This window comes from Lemur catta, chromosome 20 (assembly GCF_020740605.2).
Source record: "Lemur catta isolate mLemCat1 chromosome 20, mLemCat1.pri, whole genome shotgun sequence".
Classification (NCBI taxonomy): domain Eukaryota; kingdom Metazoa; phylum Chordata; class Mammalia; order Primates; family Lemuridae; genus Lemur; species Lemur catta.
The window spans coordinates 16,069,889-16,088,944 of NC_059147.1; the positions used below are offsets into that span (position 1 = coordinate 16,069,889).

Here is a 19,056-nt window from a genome sequence, read left to right on the forward strand (position 1 = left end):
CTGGTAAATGGTAAGTAACGATGAATGAATTGTCCATCTGCATTTGACTCACATATTAGTCATATCCGACATCCTTATAATGTGAATGGATTCTTGTAGTTTCTTTCATCAATAATAATAATAAATTATGTATCCATTTCCAAGTAAATATGTAGCCATGACTGGAATTGCTGGAACACTCCAGCAATGGAATGTTTACCCACCTCTGGTGAGTTCAACTCTCCTTCTGTTATAATGATCTGATGACCACAAAAAGATGCTCGAATATTTATACCCCTCAAATATTGCTTCTATAAGCTCCTCAGCTAATGGCAAGTGTTATTATTTTTTTTCTGATTTACCCAGAGTTAAGACCCAATTTTGTATTGTACCAACAGGGGACAGGGGGTACCAAATATCTCCAACATCAGATAACCCCAATATAATTTGGCTTTGGAATATGATATCTGGGCTTTGTATGTGTCTATTTCAATTTGTGGAGACTAATGTTTAAATTATTTCGCATGCCTACAACAGAAGAGAAGAAAAAGGAGCAGGAAGGGAGGCTCTGTAGCCTCATTTTGTGGGAAGAAAACTGTTTCCAGTTGTTTTCATAAATCTTCCCCACAACTAGGAGTATAGAAGTGGGTGTAGAAGCAGGTGGGACCAGACATGGGCACCATCCATCCAGAGCTCCTGTCCTGACTGGGACGTTCAGGAGTAGTTTAGGGGAGGGAGAGGCTTAGTCTGTACTTTGCAAGTTCATCTCTAATAGAACCTCCCTTAAAACCCCCACATCCCAGCCACTCTTCCCCACCCTACCGTGGGTCCTTTTGTGCCTTCATTTTTTGAACTTCCTTTGAAGCTGTTAATATTTTCCACCTGTGCCACCTCCCCTGGGTCAAGTCCTTCAATGGTTCTACTCATATTAGTCACCACATTGGCTGGGCCTTGTTGGATCCCATTTGAAATGACAAGATATAGAGCAGTAGGCACACCTGCTATTTGACAACTCACAGCAATAGAAATATTTCAGAAAACATAAAAAAATTTAACACCCCCAAACCCACTTCCCCAACATAGTGACACATTTCACTTTTTAGAGCCTCTGTCTGAAGGTGCCCATGCAACATTCCCTGCCACTAACCCTGTCCCTGCCATCGTTGAGCACTCACCATATAAAATGTAGGTTCCCAGGGGTTTGAGAAGACTGAGACCTTTTCCGGTGTTGTCGCCACAGAGGCAATCCAAAACGATGTCCACACCTTCAGCAGAGATTCTACACGAGGAGAACACAAAGCAAAACCCTGTCATCTGTCAGGAGCCAAACTATTGACCCATTTCCTTTCTGTGCCATATTGTTTGACTACCAAGAAGTAGGGACAGGGAGAGCTCCAGGAGCAGCAAGAAATAGGGCAGGAGCCCAGGTGGTAGAGTTTCCTCCTGGGTCCAACTAAAAGAATTTCCCAGAGCTGGAGGCTGCTAAGAATTTGCTTAGTGGACAAGTGAACATGTTCCTTCAGGTAAGAGCTTCACGATTGAAAAGTGCTCCATCCCCATTCCATCACTGCAAGCCCCTCGAATGGGTCCTACTGAATCGGACTCAGTTGGGTCTATTTAAGATGTCCCAGGTTCCATCAGCAACTGTGGCACTAGCCCTCCCTCGGTCATGCTCACATTGAAAAGCCCCACTGCAGTCCTTTTAGTGAGATAATCATGACAGTCACCTGCAGAGGCACAAGGACCATCCTCATTCCCCTTCCCCAATTTCAGGGGGTGTCCACCCTGCCCACATAGGTACGTATAATAATTACACAAAGCACAGAGGGTGGGGGCGGAGGCCCAGTGCAGCGGTTCCTATGTGCTGACATAAATCTCTGCGGATTTAAAAAGCCAACACAAATAGCCCCAGCTCTGGGGAGTCTCCAGGCCACATTCGGCAGCAAGATATTTTGGAGTTGCTGATCTAAGACATTTGTGTCTGTCCTTTCTGTGTCCCCAGCCCCTGGTCCCTTGACTGTGAATGCTGTCTCTCTTCTCCCCACTCACACGGGACAGGGAGGGACTTCTCTTGAGTGGTGGTAGGTTCCGGCAGACCCGGTACCGGGAGAGACACCCTTTGACCTTTCCAAGACCTGTGTTCCCCTTCACTGCGACTTGGATTTCCACTGGATCCTTGGCCCTTCACTCAGTTTCTCTTTCTGAATCCTCTTTTCTCTGAGAATTCATCTGTGCCACAGTTTTAACTGCCACTGCATGAGACTGCTTCAGAGTGCCTGGCACACAGTAGGCTTCTCACAGAGGGCTTTGACACAGCAGCCTGGCTTCCTCCCTGGCCCAGGGGCACGCCAACCCCACTGCCTTTGGGAGAGTGTGTGTGAGTGCTAGAAAGATGACGAACTCTGCAACCAGAACCATCTGGGGTTGAGTCCTGCCACGTGTGTCTATGTGACACTTACGTAACCAAGCTGCACCTTGCCTGCCACCTCTGAAAAATAAGGACAATATCTATCTCATAAAATTTGCATGGCCTGAAAGTAGCTCGTGCATATTCTTTGGGCTTCCATTGAGACATTGTTCACCTGTGCCCCCCAGTGCCCTGTACTCCCCTACCTGGTGCTAACCCCACTGTCTTGCAATTGCCCATTCAACCGGCTCTACTAGTTTGAACACTTCGGGTCCCAGGGACGTGCTCATCTCGCTCACCCTTGCATCTTTGTGGTCCACTTGCAGGCATCGATTATTTGGATGGTCCGCGATTTCCAGTGGTTTAATGTAACAATTTTTCAACTTTATGGCGGCACCCACCCCACCATTCTGTTTTCCGCTTTCAGTATTTAATAAACAAAGCAGAATTTTGCAGAACAGAAAGTTCACAAAATCACACACCTCTGAGCCCAAATCTGGTCCTAAGTCTCAATTTCGTTATCTATACAATGAGGAAATTTTGCCTTGCGGGATTGTCTGAGATGCATGTAAAATGGTCTAATGGAACTCTTAGCAGGGTGGCAGGAGACCAAAGCGTGGCTGCTGTTTTCTGCCTCGCTCTGGCCAAGCTTCCCTTGTCTGGGACTCTCTTCCACTTCGCTTTATTACAGAAATCATTCTCACTCTTCAAATGCCACCTGGGGGCTGTCCATTTGACATGCTCTCTCTGATCTTCCTCTTTTCTCTGCTTCTAAAGCCCTGGCAGTGAGGTGCACACGACTCAAGGTTTCTAGTTCTTTTGCTTGGTTTCCCTCGTAGTCATCTCTCTCCTCCCAAACAGAGAGACGGTCACTGATACAAAGGTTAAGTCTGGATCACAAATATTTTTTTCTCTATTCTCTGTACAACACCTGGCTCAAGGCTGAGAATGTGTTTAGAAGAGGATTACCGATTGACTGCTTTATAAAAGAGTTTTCATATCAAGAAATTTTACCTTATTTTTTTTTCTAGTTCATTGTACACATAATAGCGTGACAATATCTGTGATCGAAAAACAAAGAGAAATCACTCCACATTCCACTCCTGTTGCATGTTAGCGGGCGGATATTTTCCCTTTCCTTTCACTTGATGTCTCTATGCACTGAGAATTTGTACAAAACTGTGATCACAGTGTAGATGGAATTTGGCATTCTGCTTTTTTCACTCAATATGCTACCATGGGCATTTTTTTCATTTTGTGACAGAGTTGTCATAATTCTCATTATTTTTTAGGGGCTGCACAATACTCAAGCATGTGGGTGTAGCACGATCTACTGAACTGTTTCCCTTCTGTGGATCATGGAGGCTGGTTCTGAATTTCCACTGTTACAGACAATGCTATAATTCACCCCGTCGACACCTGCTGAGCCCTTACAATGAGACAGAAGCAGAGCTTGGCTCTGCAATAGGCAGCTTTGTACCTACAGATTTTCTCTTCCTCTGGATTATTTCCTGAGGGTGGGATGGCTGGGACAGAAGGTAGTATGAATATATTTGTGGCTTTCCCATCATTTTTAGTCTAATCCCAGGGTCTCTATTTCAAACCACAATAACTGTTGGAAGTCCCACTGCAGGCAGGTGGTGGTGAGGGGGGCTGTCAGATGCTGTTGTCATCTACTCTTCTGACATCAGCAGAAATCATCGGCTCAGGGGCAAAGGGGGCAGGTCCAGGACAGTGAGGAGATGAGGGGAGGGGGTGGCTGCCCGGGAAAGGGGCTGGCAGGAGCTCCCTTGGTCATGGGCCTTTTCAGAAGAGCTGCCATCTCCTGATGCCTTTCTCTTCCCACTCCCCACATCCTACCACTTCCAGCTGCCCTGCTCTCCTTTCAGATTCTTGAATTTACCAAGCTGTTCCTGACCCAGAACCTTAGCACGTGGCATTCTCCCTAGTTAGAAATGCTCTTCCCCTGGCCAACTTCTCATCCCCCAACTCTCAAAATCCCACTCTGTGATTCATGATGTTTCTGATTTCCCCATAGGCAAATGTTCACTAGCACCTTCCATGTCACCACCAGAGCATATATCAAAAGTGTGAATCAGTGAATTCTCATTATAGTTTTATTTTTGTCTCTTCTCCTCCAATTAGACTCTAAGCTCTGTGAGGACAGTGACTCTCAAGGGTCCCTATGGCTGGATCCCCCACCCTCGCACAGCCCCTAGCCCTTCAGGGACACTAAGCACGTAATTATTGAGCAGGTGGGTGCATGAATAAATAAAGGGATGCTTGCAAAAATAGCACTTAAGGGGGTGAAAAAAAAGGTAACTGAAGGAACAGTGGTAGTTCATTTTCCAGACCACAGCCTGAGAGACGTGAGTTGAGACGTGATTAACAGCAGGAAGGGCTACCTGAGAGCCATGGAACTGGGCAGGTGGGAGCCTTCAAAGTGAGCCCGCATCTGAGAAACAGAGGGTGAACTTCTCAGCGCTAGCTTTAAAGTTCTCCTTTCATCTCCTGCTGGAACTATTGGGACGACCTTAAAATATATGTAAATCTCTAATTCAACATTTTAAAGCAAATGTGAAAATTCAGACCACCAGAAGACTCTCTTTTCCAAGAAACTTGACAAGTTTCACCAAATCTGGTCTAAATCTATCACCTCAAAAACCAGCTCTCCCATTCACTTGTCTTTCAGTTTTCTATCCGAATCTGTGATTTGGAGAAAAGTATTTCTTTATTACGATGCATCCAGGCAATGTAATGCCTCTTTGTACCTTACAATTTAGTGCTGGAAAGTGAAAATGCCAAAACAATGGCTCTGGGCCGTCTCTGCGTCTTCCCCGGAGCTGTGAGCGGGAGCGGACTCTGAGAGTAGCCCGCAAATCACTTGCGACCTGGTGGAGCTGGACTTTCCGTCTGATTCCTTGTGTTGACATGCACACGGCCACCATCGACAGCTTCAGGATCCCAGGTTATAAACCAACATTCCCAAGGTGACTGCAGCCGCCAGCACCTGACCTCCCAGCCCCAGAATCCCCCACCCATCCATTCTCTCCACGCCACCGGTGATTGTTCAAAACCCACGTCGGATCACGTCACCACTTTGGTCCTTTGGTGGCTCTCGGTCACATTTCCTAGCTTGGTGTGTGTGGTCTTTATGTGCATCTGACACCAGTCTCCTGCCCAACCTCACCTCGTGCCCCTCCGTCCCTTCCCCCACAGGTGCCCCTTTGCCAATATCTGTACTTAGAGCAGATAACCAGATATCCCTGGCCTTGAGTCCCATTAAGCTTTCTTGCAGTTCTCTCAGCCTCTGAGGCATTTCTATGCCCCAATATGCACATGACGTTCCCTTCCTTCCAGCCCCCTTCTTCCTATGGGGAAGTTCGGCTCATGCCTCACTCTTTAGGCACTGTCTGTATAGCAAAAGTGTGGGCTCCAAAGTCAGAATGCCTGTTTTGACCCCAAGGACCATCCTTTACTCCCTGTGCCACGCCTGCCACAGCTTGACAACATTTCCCAGTTCACTTTCAGTAAGATGTGGCCAAGGACCTGAGCACTAGAATGTGAGCGGAGTGGATGTTCCTTCTGGGACTGGCCCAGAAAAACCTCCCGTTTGTGACCCTCCAGTGCTCTCTCCCTATCTGCCAGCTAGAAGCAGAGGACCATAAGACCCAAGACGAGGGTGGAGCCACAAGGTGGAAAGAGCCTGGGTCCCTGACTGTCCTTATGGAAGATCATCCACCAAACATCCACTTTATGCTGTCATATGAGTGAATGAGCAATAAGCCTCTATGTGTTAAGACAGTCTAATAGCAGCTAGTATGATTTTAATACATTAGCTTTGCAAGTTACTTAACTGCTTTGTTCCTTCAGGCTAATAATAGGGGTGCTAAGAGGATTAAATGAGCTAATACATGTGAAGTATTCAGCACAAAGCTAGTAATACTAAGTCCTCAGTATATGTTTGCTATTATCACTACTATTACCATCATCATTATTCCCCCTTCACAGGAATGCTGCTATTCATTGAGAGAAGAGCAAGGGCCAACCCAGTGCTCTGTGGAGCAAACACTTTACCTTTTTACTTCTTGCACATAGTCTGCATTTCTGTCAAAGAGGTGGGTCACGGAGTCTTTGATGGCTTCATGCTTGAAAGTAGAAGCTGTTCCAAAGACAGTCACGTTGGGGACAGTGGAACACAACTGAGCCACAGCTTGGCCCTGGAAGTGAAAGACAACAGACAAGTCACACATGAGAGCCACCAACCAACAACCAGTCTTGCTGCGGGTAGAGCGGGATTTCTCAATTGGTGCTATTGGATTTTTCAGGTTGGATTAGTCATTGTTGTAGGGGGGCTGAACTGTGCACTGTCAGATGTTTAGTAGCATCTCTGGTCTCTACCTACTAGATGTTAGTATCAGCACCCAGTGTGACAACCAAAAATGCATCCAGATATTACAAAATGTCCCCCAGGAAACAAAACTCCCTTGGTTGAGAACCACTGGTGTAGAGAAAAGTGAATGGGAGTCAGACAAACCCAGCACCAAGAGTTAACAACTATTATTTAACCACTCTGAGCTGTAAATTGGCAATAATACTACCTACTCCATAGGGATCTTAGCTTGGACAAGGATCCAGAGACAAGAATTTGAATGTAAGTACTTTATTTGGAAGATTATTTCAGGAAATAGCATGGTATTAAGACAGAAAAAGGCCAGATGTGGTGGTTTATGCCTATACTGACCTGAAGGTCTCTCCTGTAATCCTAACACTTTGGAGAGAGGATTGCTTGAGGCCAGGAATTTGAGACCAGCCTGAGGAAGACCACACCTCTACAAAAATAATACTAATAATAAAAACTAAGCCAGGTATGGTGGCACATGCCTATAATGCCAGCTACTTGGGAGGCTAAGGCAGGAGGACCACTTGAGCACAGGAGTTTGAGGTTGCAGTGAGCTGTGATGATGCCACTGCACTCTAGTCCAGGCAACAGAATAAGATCATGTCTCAGGAAAAAAATAAGACAGACAAAGAAGACAACCAATAAAGGATGTGTCATCAAGACCATATCCACCATGGACAACCAGAGCTCAACCTCTCCAGGGAACTCCATGCTCCAAGTTATCCCAAGCAAGTGGTGAGGAAGCTGGTGTATTTATCCAGCAAATTTCTATCTGCTACTGGTTGAGTGTTGCTTCTGCAGTAGGAATTATGGTGCCCATCCGGCTTGTTCTTGTGGGCTAAGCATGGTTGGTCCCACGGCCAGACAGAAGCCCATAGTGAGCAACCTTCAGCAGGCTGAGTTGAGTGCAGAGAAGCTATGGCATGGCTGACAGCATCTGCTCCAGGGAGGTGTTAAGTGAGGTATTACATAACAGGGGTCAAGGACCTGGCACAAAATGTGACACTAAATAGATGCCCAATAAATCCTAATTATCTTTCCCCCTAGGAGCTTATTACATTCAGGGCTGAGATGTCTAGACATAGAAAGAAAAGGTCAACACAAATAGTAAATATGAAATGGTCCGGGGAAAATCACACATGCAGTTAGGAGTGGATAATTTGCCATATCCTCCTTAAATGTGGTTGAAATTTAAGTCATTGGACAAAATACCATGGTCACATGCATTCCGAAACCTTCCAGTAAAACCCAATTTGCTGGTAAGGAAGATGCGTTCTAAAACCAAGCGCTGTCTCTTTCCAGTGTCCCAGCTGCCATTTTTAAGGAGGGAAATTATTCTACCAAAGTCGTCTGTGATATTTAATTCCTGCCCGTCATCCTGTTTTCATGCCTTCACGCTGGCGGACTAAATCAGGGTGACAGGTCAATTCATGGAAATGTTATATCATCACCAGTTGCAATTAAAGGCAACACTGAGAGAATGTCAGAGTTGGAAGATCATCCAAATATCACTTCCCCACCACTGTTGATAGACGAGGGACGGGAGGCCCAGAAAGGTTGAAGTCACCCACTTTTTCAGAGGCAGTTCTAGAATTCAAAGTCTCCTGGCTCCCAGTTATTGCTATTTTCTATTAGGCCACCCTGTCTACTTATTTTGACATTTGAAGCTGAGAAGACTTTAAAATTTCCACCTAAAATAGCCATGCTGCTGGCAAACTCACTCGGAGGTCAACATTTCAGAACATGGGCATGCATCTAGGACTCTTGACAGGCCATGGTTTTCTGTTATAAGAATAGCTTTGATGTTTAATTTGTTCCCCCCAGATTTTACAGAACAAAGACGGAACTATCCTTCCTAGTGACTGTAAATATCAGCAACCAACAGAACAATTCTCTAAAATTCACTGGCCTCAGATATGCCGCAGTTATATCTCCATGTCAGTAGGGCTTGCGCTAATCTTCTCGGTAGTGAGATGGGAAATTCAAATGTGTTCCAATATCCTTGTAGTCCCTCCTGCCCTCTGTCCTTAGGCAAACACAATATTTATTCATCCAACTATTTTTCAAATTCCCATTATGTCCCAGTCATGCTGTGCTTTAGGTGTCAGAGTGTCAGAAACGATGAGCACATGTTCATCTCTAGTCCCCAGCTGAGTCCTGGACCCTCATCTCTAACTACCATTTTGGTGTTTTGTCTCCACCTGGCTGTCCCAAAGCAACATGTCAAACTCACCTGATCCGAAACATAACTGGTGGCCATCTCCAACTGAGTTACTCCAGGTGTTAGTTTGCTAGGGCTTCTGAATTCCAAGACAGGGTGGCTTAAGCATCAGAACCCCTTTCTCATGGTTCTGAAGGCTCAAAGTCCACAGTCAAGAGTCGGCAGGGGTGGTTCCTTCCGAGGGCTGTGAGGGAAGGGTCTGTCCCGGCTTTTAGATGGCCATCTTCTCCCTGTGTCTCTTCCTATCATCTTCCCTCTATGACCATCTGTGTCCAAATTTCCCCTTCTTATAAGGACACCAGTCCTAGTGGATTAGGGCCCATCTAATGACCTCACTTTAACTTGATCATCTCTGTAAAGACTCTATTTCCAACTAGAGTCACATCCTGAGGTACTGGGGATTAGGACTTCGACATATGAATTTCAGGGGGATGTAATTCAGCCCCATAGCATTCACGGCCCCATAGCCCCATAGCATCCCCTGCTGCAGGGGGTTGGACTGCGCCCTTCACTCATTGCTAAACCCAGGAATCTGGGCCACCCTGGACCTTCCTCCCTCATCCAATTAGTCAGCAGTTGCATTATTTCTTTCTCCTCAGCATCTCTTGTAACTGTCCCTTCCCAGTCTGGGTCATCCTATTTCCTCCCCTGGATTGTGACAACTGGCCAGCCTGTTTCCACATGTCTTCCTGAGTTCACAGTGATTTTTCTCAAACACAACATGGAGGATTTCACTATTTGTTTCAAAACTCTCAATGTCAATTACAGCGTTCAGAAGAAAATGCACACCCTTTAGTTTATCACCCAAACCCAGCCCTCCTTGATCTGACCCTGTCTGCCTTGTTCTCGTCCCTCCACTTTTCCAATACTTGAGCCACCACTGGTCAACATCTGCCACAAGCGTGGCACTGTGTAGCCCTCATCTGTGGCCTTCTCAGAATGAGCCTGGGCCAGGGCCATTAGAGTAGCAAGTGGCTTTTATCTTATGAGCTTTGTCTGCTTCTCTCCTGGCTGCTGCACTCACCAGCTGAGCAATATGTTGGCGCCTCTGTTCACTCAAATAGTTGGATAATAATACCATATGCAGGATAGGTTTGTTGTGGTGTTATATGATACAGTGCATCAAAGAGCTTAGAACAGTGAATGCTCAATAAATATTTGACATCTGCTATCACCGCTGCTAAGACTAATCTTCCTATTTTTCTTGGTCTTATTCCATCGGCAGTAGTAGCACACCTGCTATTCTGCCATCAGCTCCTGTAAGGTCATGTTATTTCAGCATCCATGCCAGCTTCCTCACATGCTTTTCCACCACTCATCATCCCCTTCATTCCTCTTTCTTCTTCAAATCAGAGCCACTCCCTGTCCGGTATCTACCCCAGGAATCCTTTCCAGCATCACAGACAGAGTCGGTTGTACTCTTCTGTGCCCCCATCGACCTGCGGTTCCCTCTCTAAGACAGTGGCCACCACAGCCTTCTCTGGCTACTGCCTGACCCATCTGTGAGCTCCGTGAGGACAGGCACTGTGTCTCCCTGGCTCTCTGCCCCAGTGCCCATGCAGAGCCCAGTGCATAACAGGTGTTTGGTAAAATTGGTGGGATGGATGCATGAGGAACTAGAGGAGTTCAGTGTATTCAGGCATCACTCCCCCATCATTTTGCAGCCTTCATGTCCTTTAGTATGTATGGTAGAGTTGGAATAAGGCATAGATTTAACTAATATATGCCGGCTCTGACCTAAGCAGAACATCACCGTTTCCATTTTAAAGAGAAAGATATACATGATTAAGAAAATGAGATTATACAAGTAATCCAGGCTACTTATATATTTACATTCTTATATGACATATAACATATGAATATTATATATAATAATTTATAAGTATAGTATATATAACATAATCATGTATAATTAGAATGTATAATCAGTATTATATATGCATTGGTTCTACCTGTGTATTTGAATAATTACTATTATATACAAAAATAATTTTAGTATATATTTAATTAGTCATATAGAATTAGAATTATATTAGTAATAATATAATTAATATAAGTAGTGTATTACATATATAATATAATTTATATTATTATATAAATATCAATGAGTGGAAAACACAAATTGAGTATGCATCTATGTGCTGACTTTCAGTTCTCCATCAACTCAGTTAGGCAAGGGAAGGCCCTTACAAGATCCTCGATGATTTTTTTAAAGTAAATCATACTCAGCATCCTGTATGTCAGCAGAAAAGTGCTTTCCCACACGTTTATGGAAAAACTGTACTCTTCCTTCTCCACCTTGCAAGGTTAGTGCAAGGATCAGGATCTCATTTATCCTCATTTCTCTTGCGTACCTAGCAAACAGCACGGACTCAATAAACATTTGTGGAAGCCAGAATGAACTTTCAATAAAAAGGACTTTGCAATTTACCTCTGGGCCCAGAACATAAAATGAACAAGGCAATCCATTCTCCCAGTAACTGCAGTAAATGGAGATTTGCATGCACTTGGTTTTCGTTGCCTTCCCTTCCCGCTTTTGAATGTAAGAACGCTCCACCAGCCTCACCAGCCTCCGCCTGTCTTCCCTGGGGCTAGCAACACAGCAATAATAGCAGCTGCAGTTCCTGGTTCCTTTTGTCCCCCCATGGGGCAGGCACTCTACTAAAGTGCTTCGTTAAATCCTTAAACCACCTTTAGAGTAAGTATTTTTGTTTCTCTTTTATACCTAAAAATGGGGATTCAGAAAGGAAAAGGAACGTGGCCAAGGTTACCTGGCTTGTAAATGATACAGCTGGGAGTCAAACCCAGGTGGCCCTGATGTCCAAGGCCACTCTGCTATTCATCTTTTAATCCCTGCAGCTAAGCACTCAAGCTGCAGTCTCGGAGAAAAGCACAGGTCTTTGCCACCAATCTGGAAGGCTTCCTTGATCCACTCTTTGGATAGCTTTGTTTCAGGTTCAGATGGGTGAGCAGATTTTCAACCAGGTGTGAATCAGCTCAATTCTTATTCCAAGGCTGCTGGGGTCTCCTCAAACAGAGCACAGACAGCAGGAAATCCAGGGACAGTAGTTACAAAGGAGCTAATTTGGGTCCCTGAGGTATGACTCTTATCACCAGTGTGGTAGTTCAAAGCACGATCCTATTTCAGAAAAGCTAGGCATAGTAAACAAATGATTAGTGGAGCAAACGTATCTCTATAAAAGGCTTGTTAGACTTCCTGGTACATGGTAAGTACTAACTGGCAGCTTTTAGCTATAACAGTTTTGGAATTGAGACCAAGCTGGTTGAAATTCTGGTCACCTACTCAATGGGAATTTAGAATAGATGATCCTAGCAGTACCCTGCGATTCAGGATTCAGCAAAAGAGACTCAACTAAGAAAGAAACAGAGAATAGGTGGCTTACAAAGGTCTCTACAATGTAGATGCTGTCAACCTCCCCAGCCCTGTCTCTTACCACATTCCAGAATTCTAGCTCTGACTATAAGGAAAAATGCTCAGTTCTTCCTAAGTGCCACCCTCCCTCTCTCACCACAGGATCTTTGCACATGCAGTCCCCACTGCCTGGAATCCTCGTCCCTGTCTTTTCTCCTGGCTGATTCCTTGTCATTTGAATCTCAGCCTCTCTGTTACTTCATTGAGTCATTCATTCCACCACCATAGGGCTGCTGAATGAGGGCCTCTAATGGAGGAGACCCTATAACAGGTGCTGGAAATACAAAGGTGAACAGATTATATATGGCCCCTGTCTTGGAGCTTGTGTTCTAATGGAGGCAGCAGATATTAATAACATATATATGCCCTTAAGAGTACAATTATACTCTAAGCCATGAGGGCAAGAACACGAATTCCTATCACTGAACCACAGGCATAAGACCACGTTGGTACACTATGATTTTGCACATCTGCAGACGATGTGGGCAGACATGAACGTGGAGTATGTGGGCATGTGGTCGGGGAGACTAGACAAGGAGAGGGAAAGGACTTTCCTGTGGTCACATTACTTATTCTCAAATGTGTTGTGTGATTGGGGGCAAGCTAATCTCTCTGTGCCTTGGTTTCCCCATTTTTAAATGGGAACTCAGACTTAATGATCTCTGCTGTGGTCTCCCCAGTTTTAAGATCTCCATGTCACACTGCCTGGTTATTTAGCTGGGCCAAAGAAAGTCTATTTGAAGAAACCTCCCCAAAGGAACGAAAGTTGACTCATTACCCTAACTTTGACCAAAAAAATGGAACTTTCTATGGCTAACTTGACCATTTTTAAAACAGAACTCAGTATATCTCTTTCCAAAATTGTTTTTACTCTTAAACAGCTCATGGAAACCACAGACCAAAAATGTGGTCAAAGAATGGAAAATTATTAGCAGAAGGAGCTTGTGAATGTACCAAGAAGGTGCCCGGAGGAAACAGTAAGGTTAGATTTTTTTTTTTCTTCCAAAGAATTGTCAGTTTATTATTATTTTTTTTTCATCTTCATCAAGGCATCGAGGCGCTCAGACTAGCAAAGACTGTTACCACAAAACCTAGTACATTGGATACTTAAGCTGTATTTATGCTTTTCTTATGACAATACAAACTCCCACACTGAGGTTTAGACGTAGGGTCAGAAACACTTTCTTCAGATCATGCTGTCACTTGCCTGCTCAATGATTCAGTTGACTCAATTGTTGTTAAGAAGAGGAAATTCAAATCCCACTGTGTGGGCTGATCCATGTGACCTGCCACCGAAGGCAGCAAAGAATATTCTAGCTGTGGTGGAAAGAGAAATCATATCATTCTGTGTTCTCACCCTTGACGCTCTAAGAATCAGTCAGCTTTTCTTTATCTTTATCTTGTTTGTCGCTGCAAAGCTGTTGACCTACACATGACACTCGCTGTGACATATGGGTGCTGGGAATTTCAATGACAACAAGGAACAGGGGCGCTTGGCTGCGGTAGAAGAGAGGGAAGAGACATTGAAGAAGGGCAGGACAGGCACTTTTTAATTGCTCAAGATGTAAGTCTGGACAATTTGTTTTTAAATCCACAAAAAGAAGTAGACCTATTCTTTGGGAAGACTTTGTGGAGAGTGTTTTTGGTTTATTTCTTTTCCTCTTTTAGTCATTGTATAGACCAGTGCTTGTCAGAGTGTGGAGCCAGGATCAGCGGTATCACATCACCCGGGGACTTGCAGAAATGCAAATTCCCAGGCCCCACCTCAGACCTGTGGAATCAGGAGCTCTCAGGAGGGGGCCCTGCAATCTGAGTTTTAACAGCCTTTCTAGGAGATTCTGATGCATATAGGTTGAGAACCACGGATGTAAATCATCCTCCTGGCATAGTCCCTGTGATTGAGATGAGAAGGCTCCCATGATGCTCGGAATACCTTATCTACTATCAGATATTTTATTTAAAACCTGGAAGGAGGCCTGGCTATTAGTATATACTTTGTAAGAGCCCTGGGGAGTTCTGACATGCAGCCAGTCCCGAGATCCACTGCTCTATAAAGGCGCCCTTCCCCTAATTTGCTCAATTATGGCATTGTAACAGTCCACTTCCTCTTTTCCTAGTAGAGGTTGGTATCACGACCCATGGGTCTAGTACGTGGGATGTCGTAGATCAGAGCATGACTAACACAGTCTCCTATGAATCAGAGGAAGAAGAAGAGAAAATAAGCCCCCATCCCCATTAGCAGAGTTTGAAGCTCTCAATGCTCAGAGATGCTCAAACTTCCTGCTCCCTGGGCCACAGCCACGGCCACTGTGCACCAGGTTCTCCCACCCCGTCACAGTGCTGCCCCATCCACTGACAGCAAAGATGACTACGTAAACCTTTCTCTCTACTCAGACTGCTCTGAGCTCATGGCCAAGGCACTAGGTTAAGAAGCAAGTGCAGCAAGATGGTGAAGCATGTGGGTTGATCCATTCAACCCCAGCTGCAAAGAGCTTTCTGTGTGCCAGGCAGGGTTTGACATGCTCGAAAATAACAGCTCATGTGATCTTCATCACGACCTCCATGAGGTCATCGTTTCCCAGATGGAGGAACTGAAGCACAGAGAAGTTACGGAACTGCCCAAAGTCACACAGCAACAGGACAGAGATTGGTAGTCTGTATTCAGCTTCCACAATCTTAACCACTGTCCTGTGCTACAGGAGTTGTGGGTCTGTCGGAAGAAGGAGAGAAGGAAGGGGAACCATCTCTTACTGACGAGTTGCTCTTTGTCAAGCAGTGCGCCGGGCACTTTACATGCATCTCATTCTACCTTCCCACTGTCATGTTCCAATTGTGAAGACAGGCTCAGAAAAAGCAAGTGAACTTACGCAGATTATCCTGCCCAAATAATTGGAAACTGGGGCTCAGTAAGTCTAAGTCTTAGTGACTTGGGGTGATGGGATTTAAATCCAGGCCTCCTCGTTGCTAGGCCAAAGGTCTTCATGGTGGTTACTGATCTCCAAATTGACGAAATGGAAAATGAGATGATGCAGAGGCTGCAGAGCAAGGTAGAGCTCCCAGCGCCCACACCTGAGTCAGTCCTGGGCTCTCACGACCTGGCTGACCTCAAAGCGTTGGTTAGGGGCTCACATGCAAACAGGCGGCCTACTTAGTACAGGGCCAAGCACACGGCAAATGCTCAGTACATTGTAGTGCCCTGCTCTTCTTACTCTAAAGACCATACTGTTCTGTGCTGCGATCTTCAGTTTACTAGTTCCAGATTAAGTAGCTTTTTCCCAGGCCCTCTGGGATTTTTGACTGCAGGGCAGGTATGGCCACCTCTACCCCTGCCCCAACAGCCCCACCACAATTTTGTGTGAATTAGAGAGATGGGCCTGTGCCCCTGGCAGGCAGAGCTGTGAGCCCTGGCTCCTGGAGTGCAGATATCCCGCACTTGTCCCACGGGCTGCCGGCCCAACCGCACATGATAACTCTACTAATCCCCCCTTGTGGGGAGCAACTGAGTCTTGCGTCTCAATGCTATCCACATGATGGAGGCCATGCATGGCCACAGGACAGCCCACAGCCCACAGACTGCCACGTTGCTTAAGAGCTGGACTCCAGCAAGCGTGTAGCTGGACTCCTGGCCAGAGAGCAGTCCAGCCCACCAGATGGCAAAGTCCCCTTCACAGAGCACTAAATCGGGGAGGGTCACAGTCACTTCCAGGCTGGCTGCCTTCCACATGATGCATTTGGATACATTTCCTGGAAGATCGTGTGTGCATGGTGGGATGCCGGATTCACATTTCCAGCCAAATTACAATTTTTCCCCACAGTTGGGAGCTGTGGTTTTTGATAAGTGCATCTCTTTTAACCAAAAATAATGGAAAAAAGAATTGAACTACTGTTAGGTAGAGTGACGACAGAATGTATTGTCTAAATTGGGACTTGTTTTGAGAACAAAAGGGGACACTGCTTTTAATTTTCCTTGATTAACAGGTATAAACTAGAAGTGTCTTGGGAAACTTGGGTTATATAGTCACTCTAATATTAAGTCAAGAAAAAGAACCAATAGGGTGTCCAGAAGAGAAAAGCAGAGGGGTGACACTAGGATTCTGACTCTGGGATTTAATGCTCAGTGCTTGAGGGACCTTGACCTAGTTTTTCAGAACTGGTAGCTTTATCTATAAAGTTGAGATGACATTACCAACGTCACCAGGTTACCGTGAGCGTCAGATCGACATGCAAGTATAGAGCCTTGCACAAGTTCAGGTACAACTTAGGGACTATACATTCTCATCCCCAGCTCCTGCTCTTTACCCATCTCCTGCAAAGCCTTTGCCCCAAGCACAGGGATTTGCAAACCAGCGTGCAGTGGTACCTGGAAGAAAGCAAATGTCTTCACTCGAGACGATTGTTTTCACAACCCAGCAGCCTGCCTTCCTGCCTTGCTCCGAGCGTCTGTTCATCGAGGCACCTCGTTAACCAGGCGTCTCGACAGGATCAAGAGGCTGACCTTGGTTTCAGCACCTTCTGATGTGATCAACAATTTCATCTCATAGCACCTGCCCTGGACAAGAACTACTCAAACCCTCCAATTATTGCTCTGCTCCTGCTGCTGGTCCTCAGAGATCGGACCTCGAGATTCTTTCTGTGACTTCAAATCCCGCAGCTGAGGTTCTGAACCCGGCGGGACGGGGCCCGTCACAGCGGGAGGGTGACGTCAGATGCTCTTGGATCAGAGTATGTTTTACTGTCAGTCCTGTAGGGAACTGAAATGCAGGGGATGGGTCTGCAGATGGGAATTCCCACTGGGATGTTCAGTCCTAGTCAAGTCACCTTTTCTGCCTCTGCATCCTCAGACAAGGCAGAACCCTTCCCGGAGCTCTTTGTCCTGTTGGTTCATATTAATGATAAATGTTTGAAGTTAACCGGCTTTCTTTATGAATGCGACAAGGGTAAAATTATTTTATTCTTAATAGTATTGACCAAGCCATCTCCCTTATTTAAACACCACCATGGCCAATGCTGCGTCCTTAGTCACCTACTTACCTGCAGCCCCCAGCACAGAGCCAGGCACATGGAAAGTGCTCATAAAACATGGAGGTGCGTGAATGAATGAATGATAATCCCTTCACATTTTTCTCCTCTATGACATCTTAGTAAGGCAACATCCTGCTTCTTTCATGGGATCCTTCTCACTGTCCCACACATCTTACATGTTCATTTACTGTTTCATTCAGTGACTATTTATGTGCCATGCACCTCAATCAATGTGCCATACACTGTGCACCTACTTTTGTCATGCACTGCAATGGTTTCTAGGGATACTAAGTGGCATGTTCTGGAGGTAGATTGCCTGTGGAAATACCCCTGATGACAATACCAGCCAGCTGGAACCAAGCAAGTCACATAAGCATTCAGAATATTAGTTTTTGCACATGTGCCTGGTCATGGTGCCCTCCTCAAGGGGGGTGTAAGGAGAGAGGAGGGTGACCCCTACAAAGGGCCTCACACCCTGCCTGGCACCAGCTGGTATCAACATTGAGGACTTCAGTTCCTTTTCTGACTCTCCAATAAGATCGTGGACCAGGCAATCCCACATGGCAGGGGCCAAGAAGGGAGAAAAATTAGGAACATCAAAAGCACAGATCTGGGGACTCTTTAGACTGACAACCTTCTTTGGCCACTCACGCGAACCTCCACCTGACCCAGGGGGAGCTTCCTGACTCAGCTTCCTCCTGTAACATTTTCAGGATGAAAACTAATGAGATGGAGATGGAGAACTAATTGCCTCCTGAGTTAGCCCATTCTGTTTTGAGGCTACTCTAATGGTTTAGAAGGTCTTGTTTATATTACGCTATAGGTAGCCTCCCTGCAAATTTTGCTCCCAGGAAGCACGGCCCATAAAACGGTAGATGTTTGTGTCTTCCATCCCCTTCTGTAGATATTTCCAACATGGCTCCTGCATCCTGGGTCCTCTCTTTTCCAGCCTGAGTATGTTTAACCCCTTCAGCTCTTCTCTTTGGCATACGGAACTATATCCAGTGGACAGTGGCCTGGAAGGTGATAATCTTCTCATCTGTGGCCCAGTGGGACCATCTCCCACCACTCGAACATAACCGGTTCTAGTTATTTCTATGTTCACAGCCTACTTTTGTGTAACAGTATTTGGGGTGGCACACTTGAATGGATCCAAAAGACTAAAATAATAGTAAAAGGGTAGGAGGGATTACGTTGCCATTCACAATTACAGCATCACAATATCTCACAGTCTCAATAAATGCGCTGACAGTCATCTCACTGTCCCCTTGGTTTTGCCACTTGACTTTAGAACTGCTCGGTGGCCTGAGCAGGCTCTTTTTACACATGTGCCTAAGACGACTTTCTTGCATGGTCCAGTGAACCAAGGTGATCTTCCTTAGGCAACAGGTTTAATTTAGGTTTCTCTTTTGACTGCCAGCAAGTGGTATTGCGTGCTACACTGCATTTCCGAGCTCTACCCTGTCTGCACTCTGACAGGATGTCTATTCTCAGTTGTACCAAAAGTCCAAAGTACACATAGGTCAGAATACGGTGATCCACTTTGCCGAGGTTTTGAGGTGCACTGCTGGCATAGTATGAGGGCAATGCAT

At 45.6% G+C, this 19,056-nt stretch overlaps 1 protein-coding gene across 1 annotated transcript in view; it reads right to left on the reverse strand.

Moving 5' to 3' along the window:
* Positions 1-19,056, reverse strand: part of VAT1L (vesicle amine transport 1 like) — a 135,862-nt gene that overhangs the window by 66,106 nt on the left and 50,700 nt on the right. Inside the window, exons 4-5 of the mRNA XM_045533320.1 lie at positions 6,464-6,606; positions 1,155-1,258 (exon numbers count right to left, since the gene is read on the reverse strand). Coding sequence (XP_045389276.1) covers positions 1,155-1,258; positions 6,464-6,606 — 247 coding nt within the window. The remainder of the gene's footprint in view (positions 1-1,154; positions 1,259-6,463; positions 6,607-19,056) is intronic.